The sequence below is a fragment of the Macrobrachium rosenbergii genome, chromosome 31 (genome assembly GCF_040412425.1).
Source record: "Macrobrachium rosenbergii isolate ZJJX-2024 chromosome 31, ASM4041242v1, whole genome shotgun sequence".
NCBI classification, from domain to species: domain Eukaryota; kingdom Metazoa; phylum Arthropoda; class Malacostraca; order Decapoda; family Palaemonidae; genus Macrobrachium; species Macrobrachium rosenbergii.
In genome coordinates this window covers 29,973,652-29,995,928 of record NC_089771.1, presented here as the reverse complement: position 1 = coordinate 29,995,928, position 22,277 = coordinate 29,973,652, and the positions used below count along the sequence as shown (strand labels likewise).

At 38.3% G+C, this 22,277-nt stretch overlaps 2 protein-coding genes across 2 annotated transcripts in view; one reads left to right on the top strand and one right to left on the bottom strand.

Moving 5' to 3' along the window:
* LOC136855316 (uncharacterized) overlaps nucleotides 1-2,583 on the bottom strand; it is a 612,714-nt gene extending 610,131 nt beyond the window's left edge. Inside the window, exon 1 of the mRNA XM_067132221.1 lies at nucleotides 2,283-2,583. The gene's annotated coding sequence lies outside the window, so the exon portion shown is untranslated. The remainder of the gene's footprint in view (nucleotides 1-2,282) is intronic.
* A 5,254-nt stretch (nucleotides 2,584-7,837) lies between these two features.
* Nucleotides 7,838-22,277, top strand: part of LOC136855506 (nucleoprotein TPR-like) — a 33,679-nt gene continuing 19,239 nt past the window's right edge. Inside the window, exons 1-17 of the mRNA XM_067132607.1 lie at nucleotides 7,838-7,981; nucleotides 8,731-9,471; nucleotides 9,859-9,968; nucleotides 11,253-12,923; nucleotides 15,340-15,523; nucleotides 15,756-15,852; nucleotides 16,148-16,251; nucleotides 17,001-17,160; nucleotides 17,329-17,503; nucleotides 17,953-18,180; nucleotides 18,532-18,704; nucleotides 18,997-19,116; nucleotides 19,861-20,017; nucleotides 20,504-20,679; nucleotides 20,930-21,064; nucleotides 21,210-21,415; nucleotides 21,852-21,979. Of these exons, the coding sequence (XP_066988708.1) occupies nucleotides 12,752-12,923; nucleotides 15,340-15,523; nucleotides 15,756-15,852; nucleotides 16,148-16,251; nucleotides 17,001-17,160; nucleotides 17,329-17,503; nucleotides 17,953-18,180; nucleotides 18,532-18,704; nucleotides 18,997-19,116; nucleotides 19,861-20,017; nucleotides 20,504-20,679; nucleotides 20,930-21,064; nucleotides 21,210-21,415; nucleotides 21,852-21,979 (2,215 nt within the window). The 5' untranslated portion in view covers nucleotides 7,838-7,981; nucleotides 8,731-9,471; nucleotides 9,859-9,968; nucleotides 11,253-12,751. The remainder of the gene's footprint in view (nucleotides 7,982-8,730; nucleotides 9,472-9,858; nucleotides 9,969-11,252; nucleotides 12,924-15,339; nucleotides 15,524-15,755; nucleotides 15,853-16,147; nucleotides 16,252-17,000; nucleotides 17,161-17,328; nucleotides 17,504-17,952; nucleotides 18,181-18,531; nucleotides 18,705-18,996; nucleotides 19,117-19,860; nucleotides 20,018-20,503; nucleotides 20,680-20,929; nucleotides 21,065-21,209; nucleotides 21,416-21,851; nucleotides 21,980-22,277) is intronic.

The following is a 22,277-nucleotide window of genomic DNA, read 5'->3' as shown; positions in this document are numbered from 1 at the left end:
CTCATATCTCTCATCAGAAACTCATGGGTTTGTAGTTTTCACCATCAACTCATAAATAAGAAGACATGAGAGGAACCCCAGCCCTCCCAGAGCCAGACAAGATATGAAAGGCCATGAAACTCATCAACATGCTATGGATAACAGAGAAAGTAATCAGGGTGAGATCTCGAGCAGAAGCCTCTCCCAAGGGCCTTTTAGTTGCCTGAAGTAGGCTTCAAAGGATGAGAATTCATCCCACTCTAGAGTCTAAAGCAAACAAGGTGTGCAAAATCATTCAGAGTTCCCATGTGTATGAACAACACGCAGCCAGGGATGACTTATGAATGGAAAAGGTTCCAAAAGTAGTTTACTCTCCCACAGAGCTCCCTTTGACTGACAAAAGCAAACTAGCAGAGGCTACAGGCCAATGAACACAAGCACTATTGGGCGCATGAACCTCTCAGGGCCAAGGTGAACCAAGAACTCGCCCCAGTGCCACAAGATCACCTAGGCTGCACAATCATCACAGCACCCATCATATATAACAAGGAACTGTCTACATGCAAATCATCTGGAGACTGCTTAATCACTGAGCAAGAAGATAGTGCATGCTTTGGGAGAACCAAGGGTGTACAAGTCATGTGAAATCCTCCTGTCCGAGAAGACAGGAAGACTTGAAGATATTTTTATTTATGATGTACTTTATGTACAAAGACCTTGTCATGATAGAGGGCTTAACTGCTGCACAGGTCTATATATGGTAGGCTAACTACAATGCTGAGTGCACAGTCTAACATTGTTGGACTTGAAACCAACTGAACTTGAAAACAACTACTCAGAATGTAAAGGTGAAGAAAAACTGCTGGATTACAAGACGAGACTGAGTATCTTCCCCACTCACCCAGATACCTTCTACAGCATTAACTGCTGCGTCACTGTACCCAAGTTTCAACCACCTTTTCAAAATCCCACCATGGAATACTCTTACATATAAGGTGAGGGTTTGTATGTCCATAGGAACAGCTATAATTTGCAAAGAATATCCACTTCATCCAGTCTGGATGTATAGGCCGGGAAAAAACAAAACTAGCCTACTAAGCAGGTGATTCTAAATGTGAAATAGTCTTCAGAATGAGTTTTTATAATGATTTTGACCACTGTCAAAAAAACAATGACATATTTGGATGCGTTTAGATTTTGACAGTGACTTTCATTTAAGAACAGTGATTTTAATTCAATATTTGAGTTCTCTAACAGTTTTGATATGATTTGGTCACATATGAGAAACAGTTGGTTTATATAACTTTTCCAAACTCCCTAAGCCTACGATCAGGTTAGGTACTGGGATCCAGGCGGCAAAGCCTTCTTGCCAAGTAGGAAACAAGTGCCCTAAGGTAACCTAACTTAGGGTAGCTTAGGTTAGGCTGCCTCCCTTCACACTGCTCTTTAACTTACCATTCGAGTTCGGGACAGTTCGGGACGATTAGGCCGTATTATTTTCAGCCGTGAACCTGTTAGGCCATCACAATTTAGGGCCAAAAAACATGGCGGAAGCTCCTTGGGACGCAGTGTTTAGTACTAGCCCCATTTGCCAGTTTGGATGTTATGGCCTAAATGACTTACGGCCGAAACAACCAGGACCCCTTTATTCTAGGCTACATAAGGTTAGGTTGAGGGGTTTAAGGAGACAAAGCCCCTACGGCAGATAAGCCTTAGAACCCAGAACACTAGGCTAAGTTAGAAGAGGTCAGGTTAGGGTGCACCCTGGAAATTGTTTCTGATATAGGCCTAAGATGGGTTATATTTTATATATAATTTATATAATTTCGGGTGATTTTTACTGGATTTTACTGTTTGCAAGAATGCAATAGGCTAGCCTACGTACCTTTTCGACCGTTTTTCTTGACCTTCGTACACTCTCTTACTAAACATCCCTGGTTTCTTAATAGGCCTAGGGTCCACCTGGATTGCTGGATAGGCCTAGTATAAGGGATTAAGCCTATATAATGTTTAATTATATCTAATCTTGGATAGCTTAAGGCTGGATTTTCGTTTTTATACACATACACGGACCAATTTATACTTTAAGTTCTTAAATTCAAAATGCACGGACCCTTCCTGCAAAATCAGGCCTACGCTACCCATAGGCCTATAAGCGCCATACAACCTACATTTTTGTGACAGTCTACACAGCCTAAGCCTACCATAATCATAGTATACTATAAAATCGTTTAAAAATGTACTAAATACATCCATTTACCACTTCTTTGTCGACAAAATATAATAAAGCAGCGATACCTTACCAAAAACCGAAGGACAGCCTTCACTCAGTAGGCCTAGATAATAAAGCTTATTTAGTCACAAATAGTCTGTTTTTAGGCGCCATTAATGCAGCTGTAGTGTTCAATAGTCATTTTTCTCCCGCTCCACTTGCTCAGTGTCACTCTAAACGATTACAGGACATAATTGCACAATAATATTCACATTTGAACGTCAAAACATTGACACATGACACTTGACAGATGACTGCATTTAAAATGTTGGAACCATCACTGATCTATTTCAAACAAATATAGCAGAAATTCGGCAAATTATTTAACATAATACAAGTCCTTTTCATTGTTCGTGTGCTGTTGATAATTTATTTTTATAATTCAGGCAAGATGATTCTACCTGATCATTCCTAACCTGTGACATGAATGGTATAAAATTTGCACCGGTAATCTTCTAAAAGGTGCTTGAGACTCCGTCCATATTTATTATTACACTCTAACTTTGTCCTCTGTAATTTGCAATAATATTCAAGTCAAGACATACCCATAAATGACTAGTATAGAAAAGCACTCCTTAATATGACCCTAAACATAAGCACGACCTTGTGAGGATAATAGTTAAGCTGAAATATGTTTTCAACCTCAAACGAATTACTTTGTTGAAAAATTTTATTGGCGACTCAAAAAATATACAAATTTAAAATGATACAGTGTCAGTCGTGACAAAAGTCTTGAAAATGAATACTTGAATAACAAATTATATTTGAAATTCGCAGTTCAACATATATGGCATGCAAATTTATTGAAAAACTATAGATGAAGAATTTAATCAAAACAACTTTGACCTGCAATCTTTCCACAGAATCTATGAAACTTGCAGTTGCGGCTATTTTCTTTCCATATAAATTTATGCAAGTAAGAGTAAAATTCTCTTCAACATCGATCATTCGTTTTATTTGTAATTTTTGTTCATTTCAGTAACTCAGCTGTTTGTGTATGAACACCAGTAGTTCTGTCAACAAAATTTAAGGAGTGGTTAAAAGTACGGTGAGCAAATCCTATAGGCCCTCTTGAATGTTGCAATATGCTCTCCAATTATCACTGTGCAAAAATATTCTGACCAGCCGTCTCCTATGGTGCTTAGGTTTAAGGCTATAGCAAGACTCGTCGATTTGCACGGTTACCCCTGGCCCACCTGCAGGCTTGATAGAGTTTTATTCCAGAATGTTTCTCACAAATTTCACGAAAGAAACGGAACATTATCAATACCTCACTCTTGAAACATTCAACAGCTGTATGACCTGCAATACATTCAATTCCTGACACCAGTAATAAATACTCTCTATCCATTGTTGCAAGAAAGGTTTTGAGCAATAAAAAAAAAAGATTCTTAGCATTGCCAGACGTATTTATCTTGAACTGAAGAAGAGCGCTTAGTCCAATTCATTAAAACTTAACACTGAAAGACTTTAGTTCTCTTCTCGGAAGACTCTGCTGCTTCTTCATCCAGTTAATTGCAGGAAGCGGGTCTTCTTCAACCAACAATGCTTTAATAATTCGTTCACGCACAGAACGGTCCATGTTTGGGGACTTGACTTCAGCAAATGAGACCTATTTCTAAGAAAGAGCAGAATGTTGAGTCTCGTGACTTACACCTTTTCCCCGAATAAGCACTTGTTTAACAATCAAAACATAACAAGAAATGGTTTAACGATCAAAAGAGAAAATTATGGTATAGCAACGGTTGGTTTAACGAGGAAATATTTAACTAATCAAGTATATAGTTTACCACTCCCTAATTTGAGCAAGTACAGATAAGCACTCCTTGATTTCTAGAGTGCTTATCTTTACTTGATCCGCCTATGGCATAGTACTAAAAGCTTCTAATATCTCTTTTCCTCTTGTGTTCTCAATTCTATAGTGAGAAGTATGGGCAGCCATGTTTTGTGGAACATGAGCATGGAAGATTTTGAATCTATTGCAGAAATGTACCAATGAACAATATGAACAAATGTACTGAATGGACAAAATGGATAAAGTGTATACCAAATGTACTCAGTGTGCCAAATGAGACCAAGTTCACTATGTAGTACCATGTGGGTAAAAGTACGTTAGTGCAATATATACCAATGTACAAAATGGTTTAGACATCTGGCTTTCAGGGTATGACTCGACATAACACAATTTTGGTACAATATTAAAACAAAGTTTTCACAAAATGTCGCAGACGTATCGTCCTATTTTATGTAAAACATTGAACTTTGAAACTTGGATGACTAATAACGACTTTAGAGCCATTCAAACGGCGTATATATGGACAGTGGTGGTCATTTCTATGGCTTAGAACGTGATGGCTTCATGTTAGGCCTACGGCTTTCAATGTCCAATGTCCAATATATTGAGATTAGCGGGGGATCAACATTCTCCGAAAGGACTGGAGAGTGAAACCAGAGATGGTCACTTAACATGAAGTAAAAAACCGGAATGACAGAATTTGCCAGTTGATTAATAGGAGGCGTTCGTTCGTCAGAACTGGATGGAGTATATTAAGATCCATAGTAAAAAAATCCTATCAAATTACGCATATCCTTTCATGAGACTACCGTGAGCCCCTTTTCATCTTCAGCTGAATCGAATGGCGGAAAATGTCCTTGTTTCAAAATTAAATTCTCCGCATTGCCAGCTACCTGTATAGTTCCGACTGTATTGGCCTTGAGTTCCGGGTACTCTCATTTTTGTACTGGACTGGCACGGTGGCACCACACGAATGCTGCCTTTAGTTTGAAGCTTATTAAATGAAGCGGGGAAACGTATAACAGCAATTTCTCAGTCCTTGAGAACAGGAACTGAGAAGCAATACTTTAACGGCAATTGTGGTACTACCACAAAGTCAGTTTATATTCGTTAAAAGTTAGTTTGCCATCAAATTATAATGAAATGACACTCGAACGCTGCTTTACTTGTATGTTGCCTTACTCAGTATGTTCTTTTCGGTCTGAAATTAAAAGAAGACTCAGATTTTTATACAACTGAGACTAACGAAAACAATCAACAGAAAGCGTGTTTTCATTCTTCTCCGAGTCTTGTCTTACCCGCGACGACATGAAACGAGATTGCCTTTTCTCGTTTCTTTTCTTTCGTTTGCAGAATAAAGCCTTTTTTCCTTTCTGCAGGAAGTTAATTCAGTAATTTCAAGAATATATATATGTATACTTATACACTTCCCTTATATGTATAGATAGAAAACGCTAGAAAAATCATAAATTATGAATGAGAACCACTATCAAACTTTCCCTGATATATTTTTTTTCCTTTGGATAAACTTACTGAGACGTGACAGTGAAACCAAACAAGTCTCTCTCTCTCTCTCTCTCTCTCTCTCTCTCTCTCTCTCTCTCTCTCTCTCTCTCTCTCTCTCTCTGAAAAAAAAAATCATCCATCAAAGAAAATCGGAAATCCCTAATCCTTTGACCTCTTCAGTGTCATATTCACATTTTCTGTTCTGCAGAAAGTAACAGACGGGAATCAAATAAAAGAAAAACAATAATAGTGAATAAAAGTAACCGAGCGTTGGGTATATCAAAATAAGGAAGCACAAACACGCTTCAACAACAGAGACATTTTCATTTTACCGAAAGATTTTCCGTTTGCATCTGAGGAAGAGAGCCGTATAGGCTATAATCTCCTTGCACCCTAGAGAGGGCTCGATTGCCACACTGTATGGTCAATTTGTTTGGAAAATTGTTATAAGCTGGGGGATAGGCCTATCAGTTTCTACTTTTTCTGTACCGCCTTCTCTCCAGCCTCGAGGGAAGCACGCGGTGTCATCGAGGAACGAATTGTAAAAAGTATATGTACGGGCAAAGAAATGGGATCTGTCAGGAGCATTCGATCGTCTCCTGTCTTCTAAAAGTCGATTACGGATTGTCTGTACACGTGAAATAGAATGCGCCCAGTTCTGGGATAATGTCCTTCAGGAAAATGCCTCTCTCTCTCTCTCTCTCTCTCTCTCTCTCTCTCTCTCTCTCTCTCTCTCTCTCTCTCTCTCTCTCGTCACAGTGAGTGGTTCCAAAACAAATAGTACTATATCCACTTCTACATTCATAATTTAACAGCAGTTTTTCGATAAATGTCCAACTCTCTCTCTCTCTCTCTCTCTCTCTCTCTCTCTCTCTCTCTCTCTCTCTCTCTCTCTCTCTCTCTCTCTCTCTCTCTCTCTCTCGGAGTGGTTCCAGAAACAAACAGTACTATATCCACTTCTACATTCATCATTTAAAAGCATTTTTTCAACAAAATGCCCAAGCCAGTAAAACTTCTACAAAGGAGAAAAATTCGACCAAAATCAGCTCTCGGAAATACGCGTCAACAACCTTGTTTTTCTACAGGAAAGAATGTTTTTTTTTTTTCAGAAGTTTATTCCTACACATATCGGATTCTGCTGAGTTGTGGACGAACTAAATCATGTTCTATTGCGGAAAAGGAGGGCTGATTAGCAGCGCTTTACTCGAGTGTAACTATGTTTTCCGATTGTTTATTTACGTCGTATTTTTCCCCTTGGTTACGTATGTGGAATAGGTATGGCAGAAGTTTTAGATGGGAATTATTTGATGCATTAAGATTCGATAAGTTCGGGGGCATTTGTGCGTCTGGTTGCTACCTGAATGTTTTGAAATTATTTCGTATCTTTTTTTTATTCTAAATCTTTATCAATTGAGCTCCTATCCTAAATGAAATGAAGCTATAATTTAATAACAGCATTTAGGAAAACTACTTCAGCATAATAATAATAACAATAATAATAAAGTTGTAAACATTTTAGAGTTGATGCAGCGGTAATCCCTACTCAAAATTTAAAAGGAAAAAAAAATAATTTACGTTCTGACAGATTAACTCCTTTTTTTTTCCCCTCACTAAAGATAAAAATACTTGAAATATTATACAGAGGAATATTATGACACAGGCGTATTATAGCTTAAGAATTACTGACAAAGATTTAAAAGCATTCAATTCAGTATACCTTTGCCGAGAGCTGGCTAGGTCTAGGTCTAGACCACTGCACCATTTGCGTTCGGATGCAAACTACGTTCGATTATGCCAGTGTCTAAACGAATACACACGTGACTGAATGCAAATTAACCAGTTTTCAAAACATCGTGCGTCAGCTTTTCTCGACGGTAACCACATCATGAAGTCGAAAAAGAGTTCTATCAACTGTTCATTTCTCTCTTTTATAATCTTTAAAAAAAAAATCTTCAGACACCATTTAACATACGTTAGCGGATCGTGACTGTAAGTATCCACAAGTTGATCTATGCGTAGAGACCTTTCTGATAACGGTGAACAACGACACAAAATGTCGTGATTTGGTATAAAACCTCTCGTGCCGCTGCTTCTAAACCACCTTTCTTGCACAAAAGAAGCAGAAGAAGAAGAATGGTTTTTTATAGCGTGGGTCAAACAGTTGCCACACACTTGCCTGAAACTTGTCAAACGAATGCTCATATTCTGATTTACAGAGTGAAATGCCTGAGTAAAGTAGAATGTATAGAATACTTTGCTTTTTTATTATTTTCTCATCAACTCAGGCTAACAAAAAGGCGAATCGGCGCCGGCTGTCATTCACTCCTCGATCAAATCTCGCCACGCCGAGGTTCGTCTCGTTTCCTGTCGATTTCTGAGAGAAGATTCTGTTGAGCGGCGATGCTTCGGTTTACGCCCGTATTTCTTTTGTAAGTAATGAGATTATATCGTTTGTCCACATTACTTCTACTCGTTTTCCTGAAGCCATTCTAACTTTAGGTTGTGTGAGCATAAGTCTGAATTCTTTGATATAGCTGAAAAGGGTAGCATTTATTTCCCGTCGTTTAATCAGTTTATGTAGACGTTTTTAGTTTTCTACTAAATGAACACTGAAGTAAACAGTAAAGGATTGATTATGTATGTTTTATAAAACGTATATGCAGATTCACACCTACACAAAGTTTATATCTGATCATTTGTACCTTTCAAGTTAAGCCTATATCTTTGAGATGCATTTCCTTCAATCATTATCTTCCAGTTTTTTAGGCCTCCTAGTACCACTGAGACTTTGTTCCTTTAGGTCTACATCTTTCAGAATTTGCTCATCAGCCTATCATTGAGAATTTTTTTGCGTCAGCCATCTCCTTTAAATTTGTTCCTACCAATGTGCACATTCAAAATTTGATCCCGTCAATATTTGTCTTTGAGAATTTTCCCATTCCTGTATGCACATCTGAGAATTTGTTCCTTTACCTTTTTTTTTTTATTTCTCCAGGTTTTCATTACATCGTGTTCTTGATAATTTCCTTTGTTAGTATCATTTTTAGGAATTTAACCATTTTGGCCTATGTCGTGTGGGAATTTTCTTGAGCTTAAGTTAGCTTGCTCATTTCAGAACTGGTTCCCGCAAGTCCTGATTACATCTGTCAGAATTTTAATGTTTGATATTTCCATGCAGGTTACTGGTGTCGACAGTGGTACGTATTACCACATCCCTGGGTGATGAAGCAATCAAGACACTGCAACCCATGTCGGTCTATCAGGACGCAAAGGCTCTCTCACATCTAGGAATGGCCAAGAGGAACACCCGAAAAGATTATGAGGGTGACTCTGAAAGCTACAAGGAATTAGGACTTGACCTTCCACCTGAAATGCGATTCCAGAATTCCAGGAGTTGCGACAGCGGCTGGAAGGTTCATAAAGAGAAGTATACGCGACTCCCTGGTGCAAAAACGAGAGACGCCGGACGTTGGCGGGAAGGCGCGCTCACTTAGGCAATCTCCTCCCCACCCTCATTTGCTCCTGATTAGTCCCAGCGAAATCTACAGAGGTCCTTACAAACCGGTGGCACCAGGGGGCGTCGACGACAGCTGGTACGTGGGCCCTGATCCGTCCCTGAAAGCGCGGATTAAGAGTAATAAGGAAAATAAGAAGCCTGAGGTCGCAAACGACGACTCACAGCAAGACCAAGAACCACTCCCCGAAATTAGTACGAACATCGAAGCTCCGACTTTGTCTGAAGAACCTGTTACTTTCGTGCCAAAAGTAGCTCAAGAAGCTGAAGTACTGCCAGACGGCCTCGACATCCAACTCAAGAAACTCCCTCTCAAGCTAGCCCATATGTATTCCAAGAAACCTGCGTTGCTCCTGCAAGCAAAACCGCTACTCCAAGCTCCAAGACTGTTGCTTTGCCCAGAGAGTGAGTGTCCGTGACGTAAAAAGGAAGTTGAAATTAGTTTTAGGAGATTTAATGAGAGCTTGTATATGTCAAAGTATTAAGTTTGTTCCAATAGTTTTTGCAGGTAGTGACATAATAATTGTAAAGTATTTCTTTAGTTTCTTTCAGAAGCCTCTTTGCTAAAGAGGATTAATGGCAACTGAATTCTCTGTAGATCTTTTTTGCCAGCTATTTAACTACAGCTTTTCTTCATTCATCCATTCAAAATATTTACAAAAATATTAGATAAAACAGATACCTGATTGTTGTTCATGCTGTTGCACTTCTCTCTCTCTCTCTCTCTCTCTCTCTCTCTCTCTCTCTCTCTCTCTCTCTCTCTCATCGCAACGGTCACTTTCTCTCCCACAGACATAGACGGCGAAGCCATCGACATCGAAACTCTCAATCCGAGCGGAGGTTTCCGTCTTCTTCTTCCGCCACGTCTCCATAAACCTCGTCTCTGCTAGGCTGCTCTGCAGGTAAAACTATTTTATAAAAAAAATCAAGATATCTATCTTTCTCTTACTTATTTTTCGATGGACATTTTAAGTAATTCCTTTGTAAGATCCTCCTGATTATATTTTGACAGGTTTTCAAGGCTTTATTTTAAAGGATTGTGTTAAAAAGCTTGCTGATAAACGTTATACGGTATATAGGAACAGCCGTAGCATTAAAGGGTTCGTTATACCAAGGCCTTTTTGTTTAGTTCGTGAATTTATAAGATCCTTCTAATAATATCTAGTTTTTAAAACTATTTACTTTATAAGATCCTGTTAAGAAACAAAATGATAAACTTTATACTTGTATAGAGTGCCAAGTTTAGTATCAACAACATTTTAGAATATAATGTTCCGTAGGTTTATAGTATAGAATTGAATATAGAGCTTAGGCCAAACGCCAAGCACTAGCACCTATGAGGTCATTCAGCGCTGAAATAGAAATTGATGGTAAAAGGTTTGAAAAGTGTAACAGGAGGAAAACCTCGCAGTTGCACTATGAATCAATTGTTAGGTATGGAAGAAAGAGAATATGAAAGGAGGTACAGTAAAAGGAACGAAAGGGATTGCAGCTAGGGGCCGAAGGCACGCTACAAAGAACCTTCTGTAATGCCTACAGTGCACCATATGAGGTACACTGACGGCACTACCCCCTTCAGGGGTTTAGAATTAAAAACAAAGATAATCCACTATGAACACCAAACGCAAATTCTGGAATGTAGACTATAGAGATTGAGGAAAGTATTGGCATATATGTGCCCCAAAATCCTGATTATATTAAGAAGAAGAAGAAGAAGGACGACTCTGGAATTGCACTAAAGAGATTATGGTAACCCCCCCCCACTCCCCACCGCCACTCCATATATATCATTCTAAGTAAAAACAATATTAAACAGTAAAATAAAATCTTGTCTTTCGAAATAGAACAAAACTCACAGTAAGATTTATTTGCAGTAAACGCTACGGCGTCAGTGTTACATTGCACAAAAAAATGTGATACTAGACTGAGAATACAGGGGCTATACAACATAACAGACTGAATACCATTAAACATAATTCACCTCATTACGAAAGATCAGCATAATATATAGTGAATACAAAACTCTTGGGGGGGGGCGGCCTCGCCCCTTGAGGTCCTAAGCAATTGCTCACTTTGCTTAATGTTTTATCCAGAACTGGTGGCAGAACGTTCAGGGTGACACCGAACGCTCATGATAAAAAACGACGGCGATCTTTATCAGTAACTCCGAACTCTTTTATTTGCAGGAACTGTGTGAGAACTGGCTGCCGCAGGACTTCAAAGAACAATAGAAGAAGTCTTTTATGGAGACGATGTTTCTGCTTAACTGACAACAAACATCAGGGCAAGAAAAAGATCTGATTAATCAAGCAAAAAACATCTTGAGTCAGCCCAGTTCATCTCAGTACTAGACTCATACGGAGACACTTTTTTTTTTTTTTACTGAACATATTTTGGGGCTCTACTTTGTAAACATTACTATATGAATGTTTATTTTGAAATTCTAATCTTTTTTATATAAACGTAATTATTAATGATTGTATTCACCTTAAGGTAGAATTTACGCTTTGGTGATGTTTTGTCAAGACATCGTGAATACCGATCCATGCATCACGTTTTATCGTATTCTGAATTCAAGCTGTTCATGCTGTAATTCTCTGAACAATGACCTTCATATAATCTGCGCAGTTTTCATTTGATCCCTGACTATAAGTCTATCTCTTGAAACGCGCTTTTAATATACTCTGGTGCAGGTCTTTCCTTGTGTTGAAAACTACTTCTGCAATCTATGGCGTTTGTCACCATTTCAGAATCCACTCTGCGCTGTCTTTATTTAAGATGATACTGACACTTCCTCCTCCTCCTCGCCCCCACCAGCCTATCCCTGTTACTATTTATGTCAGGTCTGTTTCTTGCGTTTATCTGTCATCCCCAAATTCAGTACGGTCATCATCTGTCATGAATATTCGGACGCAGTTGCTCTCAACAAAATAAATGTTATGATACACATCCTCAACTCTCATCACACTGCACTTCTATGGCTTGAGTCATGAGTTATCCCTAGACCTATTTATGCCTCATTCAAAATTAAACTTTAATATCAAATTTCTTTCGGCGATAAAAAACATTGTTAGTTTGTGTAGACAGGCATCTGTGTGGACGTGTTGATAATATGAAAGCCAGGTTAGATCATTATTGCAACATTATAGTAACTGATATAATAATCAAGCAACTGAGACAATGTGAATTTTTGTTTTACGGTAAAAATTAAAAATATCCGGCACGGCAGCCTTTGCTTGAGGGCAGGGACCGTCGATGTCACTTGTTCAGGCAATGACGAAATTCACGCTATATAGGATGTCCACCAAGAGTTTCGTCTTAAAGTATCCTTCCAGAAATTAGTACCCACTTTAAATCTAATTTCACTAAGTGATCAATAAGATGTCTAGTTTCTCCTTCTGAAATAAAAGAAATAGAAATATTTATTGCGTTGAGAATTGTGCATAGATGGTTTGAATGGATTCGCACACGGAGAACTAGACTGAATGCAAAGATCTGAACACAGGACGTGACAGAATAAAAATGTCTTGTTTCTCTCCTGAAAAAAAAGGAAACGAAATAAATAGAACCATTAAGTTGAGAATTGTGCGTAGATGTGTCGAATGGATTCGAACGCTCAGACGATCTGGAGCTCTAGACCAAATGCGGGGATCCGAACACAGCAGGACGCGGTAGAACAACAATCATGGCGGAGGCACAGGAGTCCGATGGCGAAGAAATATTCTCAATATTCACAAAAGACGAGAACGAGGGCCTGTCAGAAGTCGTCAGGAAGAAACTGGAAGATGTGTGGTCGTCGAGGACCAAGGAAATCAGGTGTCTGAAGGTGGAGATCGACAAGATCAAGATAAACTCAGGTATACTGCGGTGGTGTTTGCACATGGGAATTCAAAATTCCGGGTTGTTTTGGTAAGGGTTGGACACTCGTATGTCACGGGGATGGTCACGCTCGTCGTATTTTCCAGCTTCAGAAGCGCCCAGCGCTTTAGATGGTTCTAAGTGAGATGTGGTTTACGTTTTAAGTGAGGTTATTTAGCCAGTATCGGGTACCGTAGCTCGGGCTGTACCTGGGAGCCTCGGCCTGGTAGCGTATCGGACGGTACGTAAGTCCAGCTTATTTCGGACAACCAGCCGCCCATAAGTCATAGAATAAATAGCCTAATGTAAGTAAAATTTAGAGTGAAACTTTTACTTTACTTGCGCAGCCTGATTCCCCGCCAATCGGTTCCTCATATACATAAATATACATAACCTTTCCTATAATACTAGGTCCTAACCTAACCAGACCTCACCTTCCTAACCTAACGAAGGGCGACGTGCCCAGACCTGCCCCCGGGGGTGCCCCAATGCAAGTGTATATTTGAAAGATATATTACCTAACTAGCCTACACCTTCCTGATCCAAATTGAACACAGACGTTGCTTATATCATGATTTACAGTTACTGCCCCTATGTTGTATAAATTTGCCCCTAGTGTTTGGGGTAGACTGCGAATCGATGGGATTGCATGTATTTTTTTGCTTGCCTCCCAACAAAAGATCGATATAGTTTGGTATGTTCTAAACTATCAAAACAAAAAGTCCTTCCTTTGTGAGTTTAGAACCACTATATACAACAATTCTAGGTAGCTCCCGCTGGCCTTGGCACTATAACTTGACTTTTTCTACAGTTTTGGTTGCCAATTATGAATTTAATTTTAATTTTTTAGCGCGTGAGTGTAATTAACCTGTAATTAACCCCCTGAAGTCCATCAACAAAGGGGGTTACCATCGCGCGATCTTCACAAGACAGCACAAGTGCGTCTGTTTGAATGGTTCATATCCCGCCAGCAAGTGCAATAACTTGTTAACGAATGGGTAACCCCTGGGCCAGTACTAAACACGCGAAGGACATTCCATTTGGCCGACAACAAACAGATGCACCAGTATCAGAACCCCAGAAAGTGTAGAAAAAACTAGCTGAATAGGTAAAAACAGGCGCAGAGCTAATATATAGAATTACCCAAATTTAAAAAGAGACTGTGGCCGTTGATTCGGGTCAGTGCACTGATGCCACACAGTATGTATCATTGTCCGGTATAAATATTCATCTTCATTACGAGATAAATCAAGAAATGGGGGATGTCTGGTATATATACTATGATGCTGAAATTGATTTCGTTTTTAAATCATCATTATTATTTTCGATTAATATATAAAAATAATAACCCTAGAATTTTGACGTATGTTTTAATGAACGCTGCCAGCTTTCCTGTCAACTTTTATGGGACGGTTAAGCTGATTAACTTACGAAGGAATTGTTCCCTTAAAATAGCATTTTTAAAGGGCCACTGCTTCCTCTACCTTTGACAGATTTAGACCACTTTGAGATATGTTCTGTATGAAGTATTACTAAACTTGTGCATTAATGTGACTTACATAGCTACATAAACGAAAGATCCATAATGAGGAAACCCCAGTACACGTGCCCGGTAATACACACGAACAATATAGAAAGTGAAGCCAGAAGGTTAACCCTGGATTTAGGCTACATGGATTTGAGGAAGAGGGGTTCTCTTCATAAGGATAGAACTTACGGATGAGAGAGAAGTGAGAACAACATACTAACCCAAGAAAACGGCCTGTCGCTTCCAAAATTTTCCGCACTGTAGTGTAATGGCTTAAAGTAAATTTTTATGTCCCAAATTGATGTGAACAGTATCATGCAGCACCTCTTTCCCGAAGGCATAATTCTTAAGGTGGCTGTACTGTGCTGTGACATCCCAAATACCTGATTGCCCAGTCGCGAGAAATTTAAAACTGTCCAACCTTTTGCCTGGTCGACTTAGGGTGCACCCTAGGCTTTAATGGTTTGTTTAAATCTAAGCATTCAGAACGGTATGATTCATATGCCTGCAGGCCATATACCTGTGCTTTAACCCAAACTCAGCAGTTCTTTCCCTTGTTGTATAGCAAGGAAAGTTAGTTTGAAAAAGTAATTTGTTTTTTTAAGTTCAGGGATGGAGAAATGGGTCTTATATGCCATCAAATGTATTGTATGATGCATTCGGGAATTAAAACTTTAGTAGTTTTTATTTGTCTATGTGTTCTCTATTAAAAATGGAATTTTAGTTCTGGTAGTTTCAGCATTTGTTTTTACTCAACACATTCTTAAAATTGTATACAGTTTGGAATATCTTTCTTGTATCTTATTTTACCTTTGAAAAGTTTAGCAGTCGTATATTTTAACAGTCACGAAAATCAAAGAAATAAGATGTTCCTTTTGTTTTTATAGATCAAGAAAAATTTAATTTAGAGAGAGAACTGGTAACACTACGTGGACAATTGGAGGAAGAAGTAGCCTTGAAAGAGGAAGCCTCCAGTGCTAGAGAATCTAATGAGAGTCGGATAATCAAGTTGGAAGATGAACTGGGGGATTACAAAACAAAAGTTATCTCGCTTACACGTGAATTACAACAGTAAGTAAAGGATACAGGTAGTATTTTACATTCTTTAGTTCTTGGCAGAAAGAAGTAATGTTTCCAAAGACTACACTTTAATTTAGTATAGTAATGATTTGACTTTGCTGTAATGTTCATAGAAAGCATCGTACTACTGGAGACAGGATAGAATGTACAGTAGTTCTTATTAATGGTCAAATTTCATTGGTGAAAAGCATTCAGCATTGATAAGTATTTTTACTCTTTTAAGGGCCCAGAATGAGCAAGAAAATGTGTCTTCACAGTCAGCTGCCATGGCTGGTAGCTTGGAGACTAGGACACGTCGAATTCAGGAGCTTCAGGAGCAGGCGAGTACTGTATATTGTGAAAGTGCTAAATATATGAAAGGCTTTATACAGCACCCCTTCCTCCCCCAGCGACATTGTATTGCACTTGTACTCTAGATGTTCCCAGTGGCCTTTCATGCATATCTCTTTAATTTCTCTACCCTTGTATTCCCCAAGTTTCATCCCACATGAAATTAAGTCCTTTGGACCATCCTGGGAATGTCTACAGTACATTATTGACTAACATTAGGAATTTTTATGCCAAATTGTAAGTTGAAGGTTGAGAGAGTTTAAATTGTTTCTTCATAATTCCCAGGTCAATTTGTTGGAAGAACAGCTGACACAGGCCTTACGTGCTAAGTGCGATGCCATCCTCAAGTCTGAAGAAGCAGCCAGCAAAGAACTTAAGGCCCAGTACAAGTAAGTTTTAGTGATGGCAGTATCTGTTTCCACTTCAGGTATTTGGGTCATCTTAGGTCCTACTACTTTTTTTTTTTTTTTTTTTTCTTTAACTTATACCAAGTCATCTATACAGTGACTTACACAGTTTAGGGTGTAAATTTCCCAGGTCAGGGGGATTTGCCAGCAATATAATATGAAAATTAATGAAATGCTGAAAAAACTTAACTGGCTCAAAGTTGAGCTCATTACCAATATGTTTATTGACAAAGTTGACAATTTTATATAGAATCTTCACTTTCCATACAAATACTCGTAAGGATAGAAAACTGGGAATCTTCGAATACTCTGGGTACATAGAATTAAAGCCAAATAACATATCTCTCGTTTTTGATACTTGGTCATCATATATTTTTATATCTGATTTGGCTCTTGAGGGATTATTTTGTAAGAATTTAAATCCATAAAAAGGTAAATTTGAATTGGCAGTATTATGGCTATAATTAACACCCTTAACCATATCTCTTTTATGTCGGTGAGTTCTGTAATCAGATTTGATATTTAGTATAAAAAAAAATACAGGTTGTTCCGAGTTCAGTTTACTGGTATTGCTGGTTGCTAGTAGCTTAGTTCAGGCTACCCAGAGGGTTGATTGAATGCTCCATTCTTGGGGACCAAAAATTTTGTTTTCAGTAAATGACTTGCTGAAGAATTAACCTCAGCCATTAAGTATTTAGCTCAATAATAATTTTTTTCATTTTATCTTGCAGAGAGAAAAGATTAGAACAAGAAAAGATTCTGTTGTCACGTCAAGTTGAAGTCTTGCAGCAGCAGATTAGAGAACGGGCTGAGGAGAATCTAGATCAGAGGAGAGAACACTCCTCAACCATTTTGAACCTTCAGGCGACTCTCAATCGCAACATTGAAGAGGTGAGTCAAGTGTTCTGTTGGTCCATAGTTTTGTATGAGTACATGATTTCTCATTTCTGTTTTCGTGTTCTGTTGGGTTGAGTGGTTTTTAGTCGCATTTTACTTGAAGTAGTCTGAACCACTGAGGTGAATTACCTTATGAAAACAAAATTGTATTCCTTTTTCTAGCTGCGTGTTGTCAAGGAGGAGAAAGAAATGTGCCAAAAGCAAATTGATGAGAAAAATAAAAGAATCGAGGAGCTGCTCACCGCTTTGAATTCATCCAGGGAGTCGGAGACAAAGCTAGACGAGATGTATCGGCAGGAGCTTGCAGCCCAGAAGAAGTTAGCAGAAATCTATCAAGGTATCTTGCTTGGCAGTTTATTCAGCCTTTCCAAAACACATTTGATATTTCAAAAACTTGACAGTTAAACATTTCTATTTCCTGGTTCCTGCTTTACTTGAGGTCTTGCAGGTTTTTCCTTTCAGCACAAATTCCTGTGTGAGTGTGGAGTGTGAATATCAAAATAATGTTTTCCTACTTTGTTGCTGATGTCTGTTTCGTATGGCTGACTTTTGTCATTTGATGATTTGAATTTCAGACCGCATAACCTGGGATTAAAGATTGGTGGTTATATTTATAACATAGCTTTGACTGTGGAATGCGAAGGATTTTAATTTTAATATGTGGAATTGCCTCTGCAATGCTTAGTAAGAGTTTGCCGGTGAAAATTGGTTTATTTTGTAAAATTTTGCAACATCTGAAAGTTATGCTTGGTTATTAATGAACTGCTCATATTTTTTATACTCTAGGATCAGCGGAAGATGAGAAAGAACGATGTGGTGAGCTGGAAAAGGCTTTAGAGGAACATCGCCAACTGTTACAGAGCGCAAGTGAGCAGTATGGCCTCTTGGAAAGAGTAAAAGAAAAATTAGAGGAGGAACACGCCGTTGCCAGAAGACAGTCTGAGGCCTTGGTCAAGGAACTGAAGGAGGAATTGGACAAGGCTAATGTGCTTTTGAGTGCCAGTGCTAAAAAGGGTGAGATAAGCTCAGTCATATATGTGGAATTTCATGTCGTAAGGTAATAGATGCCATCTGCGTATTCACATACGGTAAAAATTGCCCAAAAGGTATAGTGAATTCAGTGTTAGGTGATATTTGTGGCTTAATATTTGTGAGTGTAGACGATTCAGAATTTTATAAGCGACAAAACTCCACAGTTAGCCAATCGTTACAAACGTGGCCGTCAGCAACCACTACAGATATATCGTTCATTATGGCAACTAAAGTTACAATAGCTATGAAATAAAATGTAATAAAAGAAATGTCCTTCTCTTGTCTCTCTGGGTTGTACAAAATGTACTCAATGTGGAATAATGAATTTTACAGATAGTTCGGGCCTGGAAGAGCTGTCTCCAGCAGCAAGCGCAGCCAGCAACTTGATCAGCCGTGGCTTGAGTCTGACGCAACTGTATTCAGAGTACATGAATGTGTCTGAAAAGCTTCATGCTGCTGAAGACGAAAACAAAAGACTTAATCGCTACGTAGCTGGAATTGTAGAGGTAATATGATGCTTATAGATACATGTTTGTATTTCATTCTGAAGGAATTATTTGGCTTTGAAAGGCATTTTGATTTTGTAACATTTTTAACAACAAGGTTATTTTAGAACTTTTGAGATCAGTTGGTTTCTTGAAAAGTCAATTGGATCCTTAGATTTTAAGTATTTTCCTCAAAGTGTGTTAATTTACTCGCTGTTTTTTTTTCTCAAGCGGTGGAGAACAGCTGTTGTGATAAGTAATTCTAATTGAATTTAACTGAGGTACTTTGCTTTATTATACTTTTGGGCAATAGGAAATCGAGGAACGAGTGCCAGTCTTCAAGAAGCATCGTGAGGAACATCAAAAGGCCCTGGAAACTATTAATTCTCTGCATGCCCAGTTGGAATCCTGCTTGTCTCAGACAGAGAAACAGGTCAGTGTGTTATAATTGTAGAGCATTTTGATTCTGATTGCAAAGTTAATGGTACTCATTTTAGTCTCTTGTCAGTATCATTGCATGATTTTCCAAACTTTCATTGTACCTATTTTTCAGTTGAAAATGTGACATTTTTTCCTAGCATTACCTTCAGTGTGTGTTTAAGTATGAAAACCAAGAAGGAACGCACAAACTAGCTGGCGATGATCATTCTTTCTAATAAATCTTACAACCAGACGACAGCATTCAGTGGTAAATTATTACAAACTTGTAATGTAGTATTGAATGTAGTTGTCTGGTTTGAGAATGAGTACTTATCATGAGGTAGCTTATGTATTTTGTTGCTAGACAGTAGCACCTCAACTCAACAGCCATTTTGGGGGCCTGATTTTCCGAGAAGTAACCAAACCCGTCAAGTAACCGAGACCTCACAAATAGGCTGCTCTTGAATATTTTTGAGGTGTCTTATAACTAACAGTAATTCCACATAATTGCTAACCGAATCTAACCTGTACTTTACACTTAACATTCAGTGAAGGAGATACATTGAAAAATTCATGTCTAAAATGGTAGCATAAGGAAAAATACTCATTAGGGTAGCTGGTAAGTACCTAAGTCTGCCAAGTTGAGTGTTACTAATTTTCATACTTATTGACAGTAATTTCATACATGCAGAAATTTATATGCAAATTGCAAATATGTGTTAACAGATTTTGACCCTAATAAGTCATTTATATTCAGAAACTCGATTTGGATGAATCTGTGAGGCGGCGATCGTACCTGGAAAGAGAAAATGATCGTCTAAACCAACAGGCCAAAGATTTGAGCAAACAAGTTACTGTTCTGGTGACTCAGGTAGAAGCTGCCAGAGCTGGACTACCACCACCTCCCATTCCAAGTAAGATATCAAGTGAACTTGCTGTTTGTACCATTTTATTGGTAGTTATTGCTTTTCGTGAAAACGAATTTATGTAGACAATCCGTGCTAGATTGTCACAACAGTAGTGCTCTCAACAAGGATTAAGATGAGACGGTTATCCATCATAAAAGAATGTTGAGTATTGTTGGTAAGAGTAATTGGATTCTGCCATCTTTCATATTGTTATGTCTCTGTAGAAAAGGCTAGTTCTTAGCCAAATGACCTGTTCTTTGTAGAATTATGCAACAATATTTTTGGAAGTTTTCTGCCCACCTGTAAATAAACTAGTATATAGCTTCCGGAATAAGTGGCACTAAGAAAGATTTTTACCGAAGTGGTTGTACAGAATAATGAAGTCGATGTTTGTTTCGTAAATAGTATACTGATGACGTTTGACTTTGTTGTAGTTTCCCAAAGGTTTGGGCGTCAGTACTCTCTTGTATTTCATAACTGATGATGTTGCAGGAGAGATGTCAGGCTCTACATCAGCGGACGTCATATCGGATCGCTTGGTTGCTTTCCGCAATGTGTCAGAACTTCAGGAACAGAACAAGATGCTGCGGGAGTCTCTACGAAATTTGTCAGAAGATATGGAAACATCAGAGGCGTCTGCTATTAGTAGTGGAACTAAAAAAATGGAGGTACAGAACCAAATATTTTCAATTTGACATTTATGACTTGCGTAATTTGTGTGAGAGACGTAACTTCATTTAAAAAGTATATGAATGGAATAAGGCAGTGTATAGAGAAATTCAGTACTGTGTTTTCAGTTGAGAGTGTTTTTATGAAAGGAAGTGTTGTATACTGCTTCAAAATATCATATGGGTAAAGGCGTCAAGTTTCAAAGTTTTAATTATAGGGTAAAAGAAACATTTTTTATCTTGACATCAGGAGGAGCTCGAGTCATTGAAGGCAAAGTTGAACGAATTACAAGAGACAAGGGAACGACAAGAGTCTCTCATGGACAGCATTGCGAAACAGAGGGACATGTACAAGAGTTTTTGTAACGAACGTTCTCCCAAGACTGTAAGTATTTTATTGAGGAGAGTTTCCAGAGTGAGGGATAATCGAATCATACTTTCCCCATGTTTTGTATCAGTTTTGTATAGTTGATATTTTGAAGTGCCTTCGTAAGAAAGCATAGGTTTTAGTTTTGTTTTTTTATCAGCAGAGATCTACTCCCGTCAGGCAGCCCCCTCAGATGTTTGGGGTGCCGCAGGAAGAGGTGCAAAAGGTACAGAAGGAGTTGGAGGAAGCCAGGAAAAAATTGGAGGAAACCAATAAAGAGCACGATGAGTACAAAACCGAAGTTAAGAAAAATGAAAAATTACAGCAAGACGAATACAATCGGCTTAGAAGCACAATGGAGAAAACAATGTATGTATATGTGAGATGCTTTCTCTTGTATTGTTCATAGTTGTGTAATGCATTTTCTCACCTTTAGATGTTGCAGTTATCAGAAGTAATATGTTTTATGACTTAAATAACTTCATTGGCCTGTGCCTTTGTCCTTTCAAGTTATTAATGGTTTTTGTAGTATGTTCAATGTAAAGTTACTGAGTGAGAGTTTATTGAAATTTAGCATCCTTTCATTTCCCTGTTGCTGTTGAGAACCTGTGTTTAAATGTAATTATAAAATTGTATAGAATTAAAACTTTTCTTTGAAGTATATGGAACTTGGCTTACTTGATAAGATTGTCTTTAAAAGTCAGTTATTAATTGAATTTGCCTCTAGATTTCATGGTGTTGTAAGGCTATAGAAAAAAGAACTTGCATGGTAATAGAATTTTTATTTGCGAATTTTTTCTTGTAGGAGTGAGAATGTGAAGCTGCTTTCTCAAGCTGAGTTTAATGATGAGCGCGTCAAAGTCTTGCAGCATAACTCTGAGGTACTCCAGCGTCAACTTGGAGCTCTGCAGAATAACAATTCTACTTTGCATGGTAATTGTCTTTTGATATTTCGTATGTAGTAGATGGTTAGGGGTGCTCAACATCTTTCATTTGAGTGTTGGATTATCAGTGCCACCTCCTGTTTCTGGAGTCATCTCATGTCACATATAGTGGCCTTACACAAGATGATGATTATGTAACCAGTGGTCTTAAGGTGGAATGGCAGTAAGACGATGAAATGGAGTGAGCATGTCTGTTAAAATTGAAATGGCCAAAGATGGTATTTTTGCATTTTAAGATTATTTTCTCATGACAGGCATTGTTGGTCATCTACATTTTAAGGTTATAT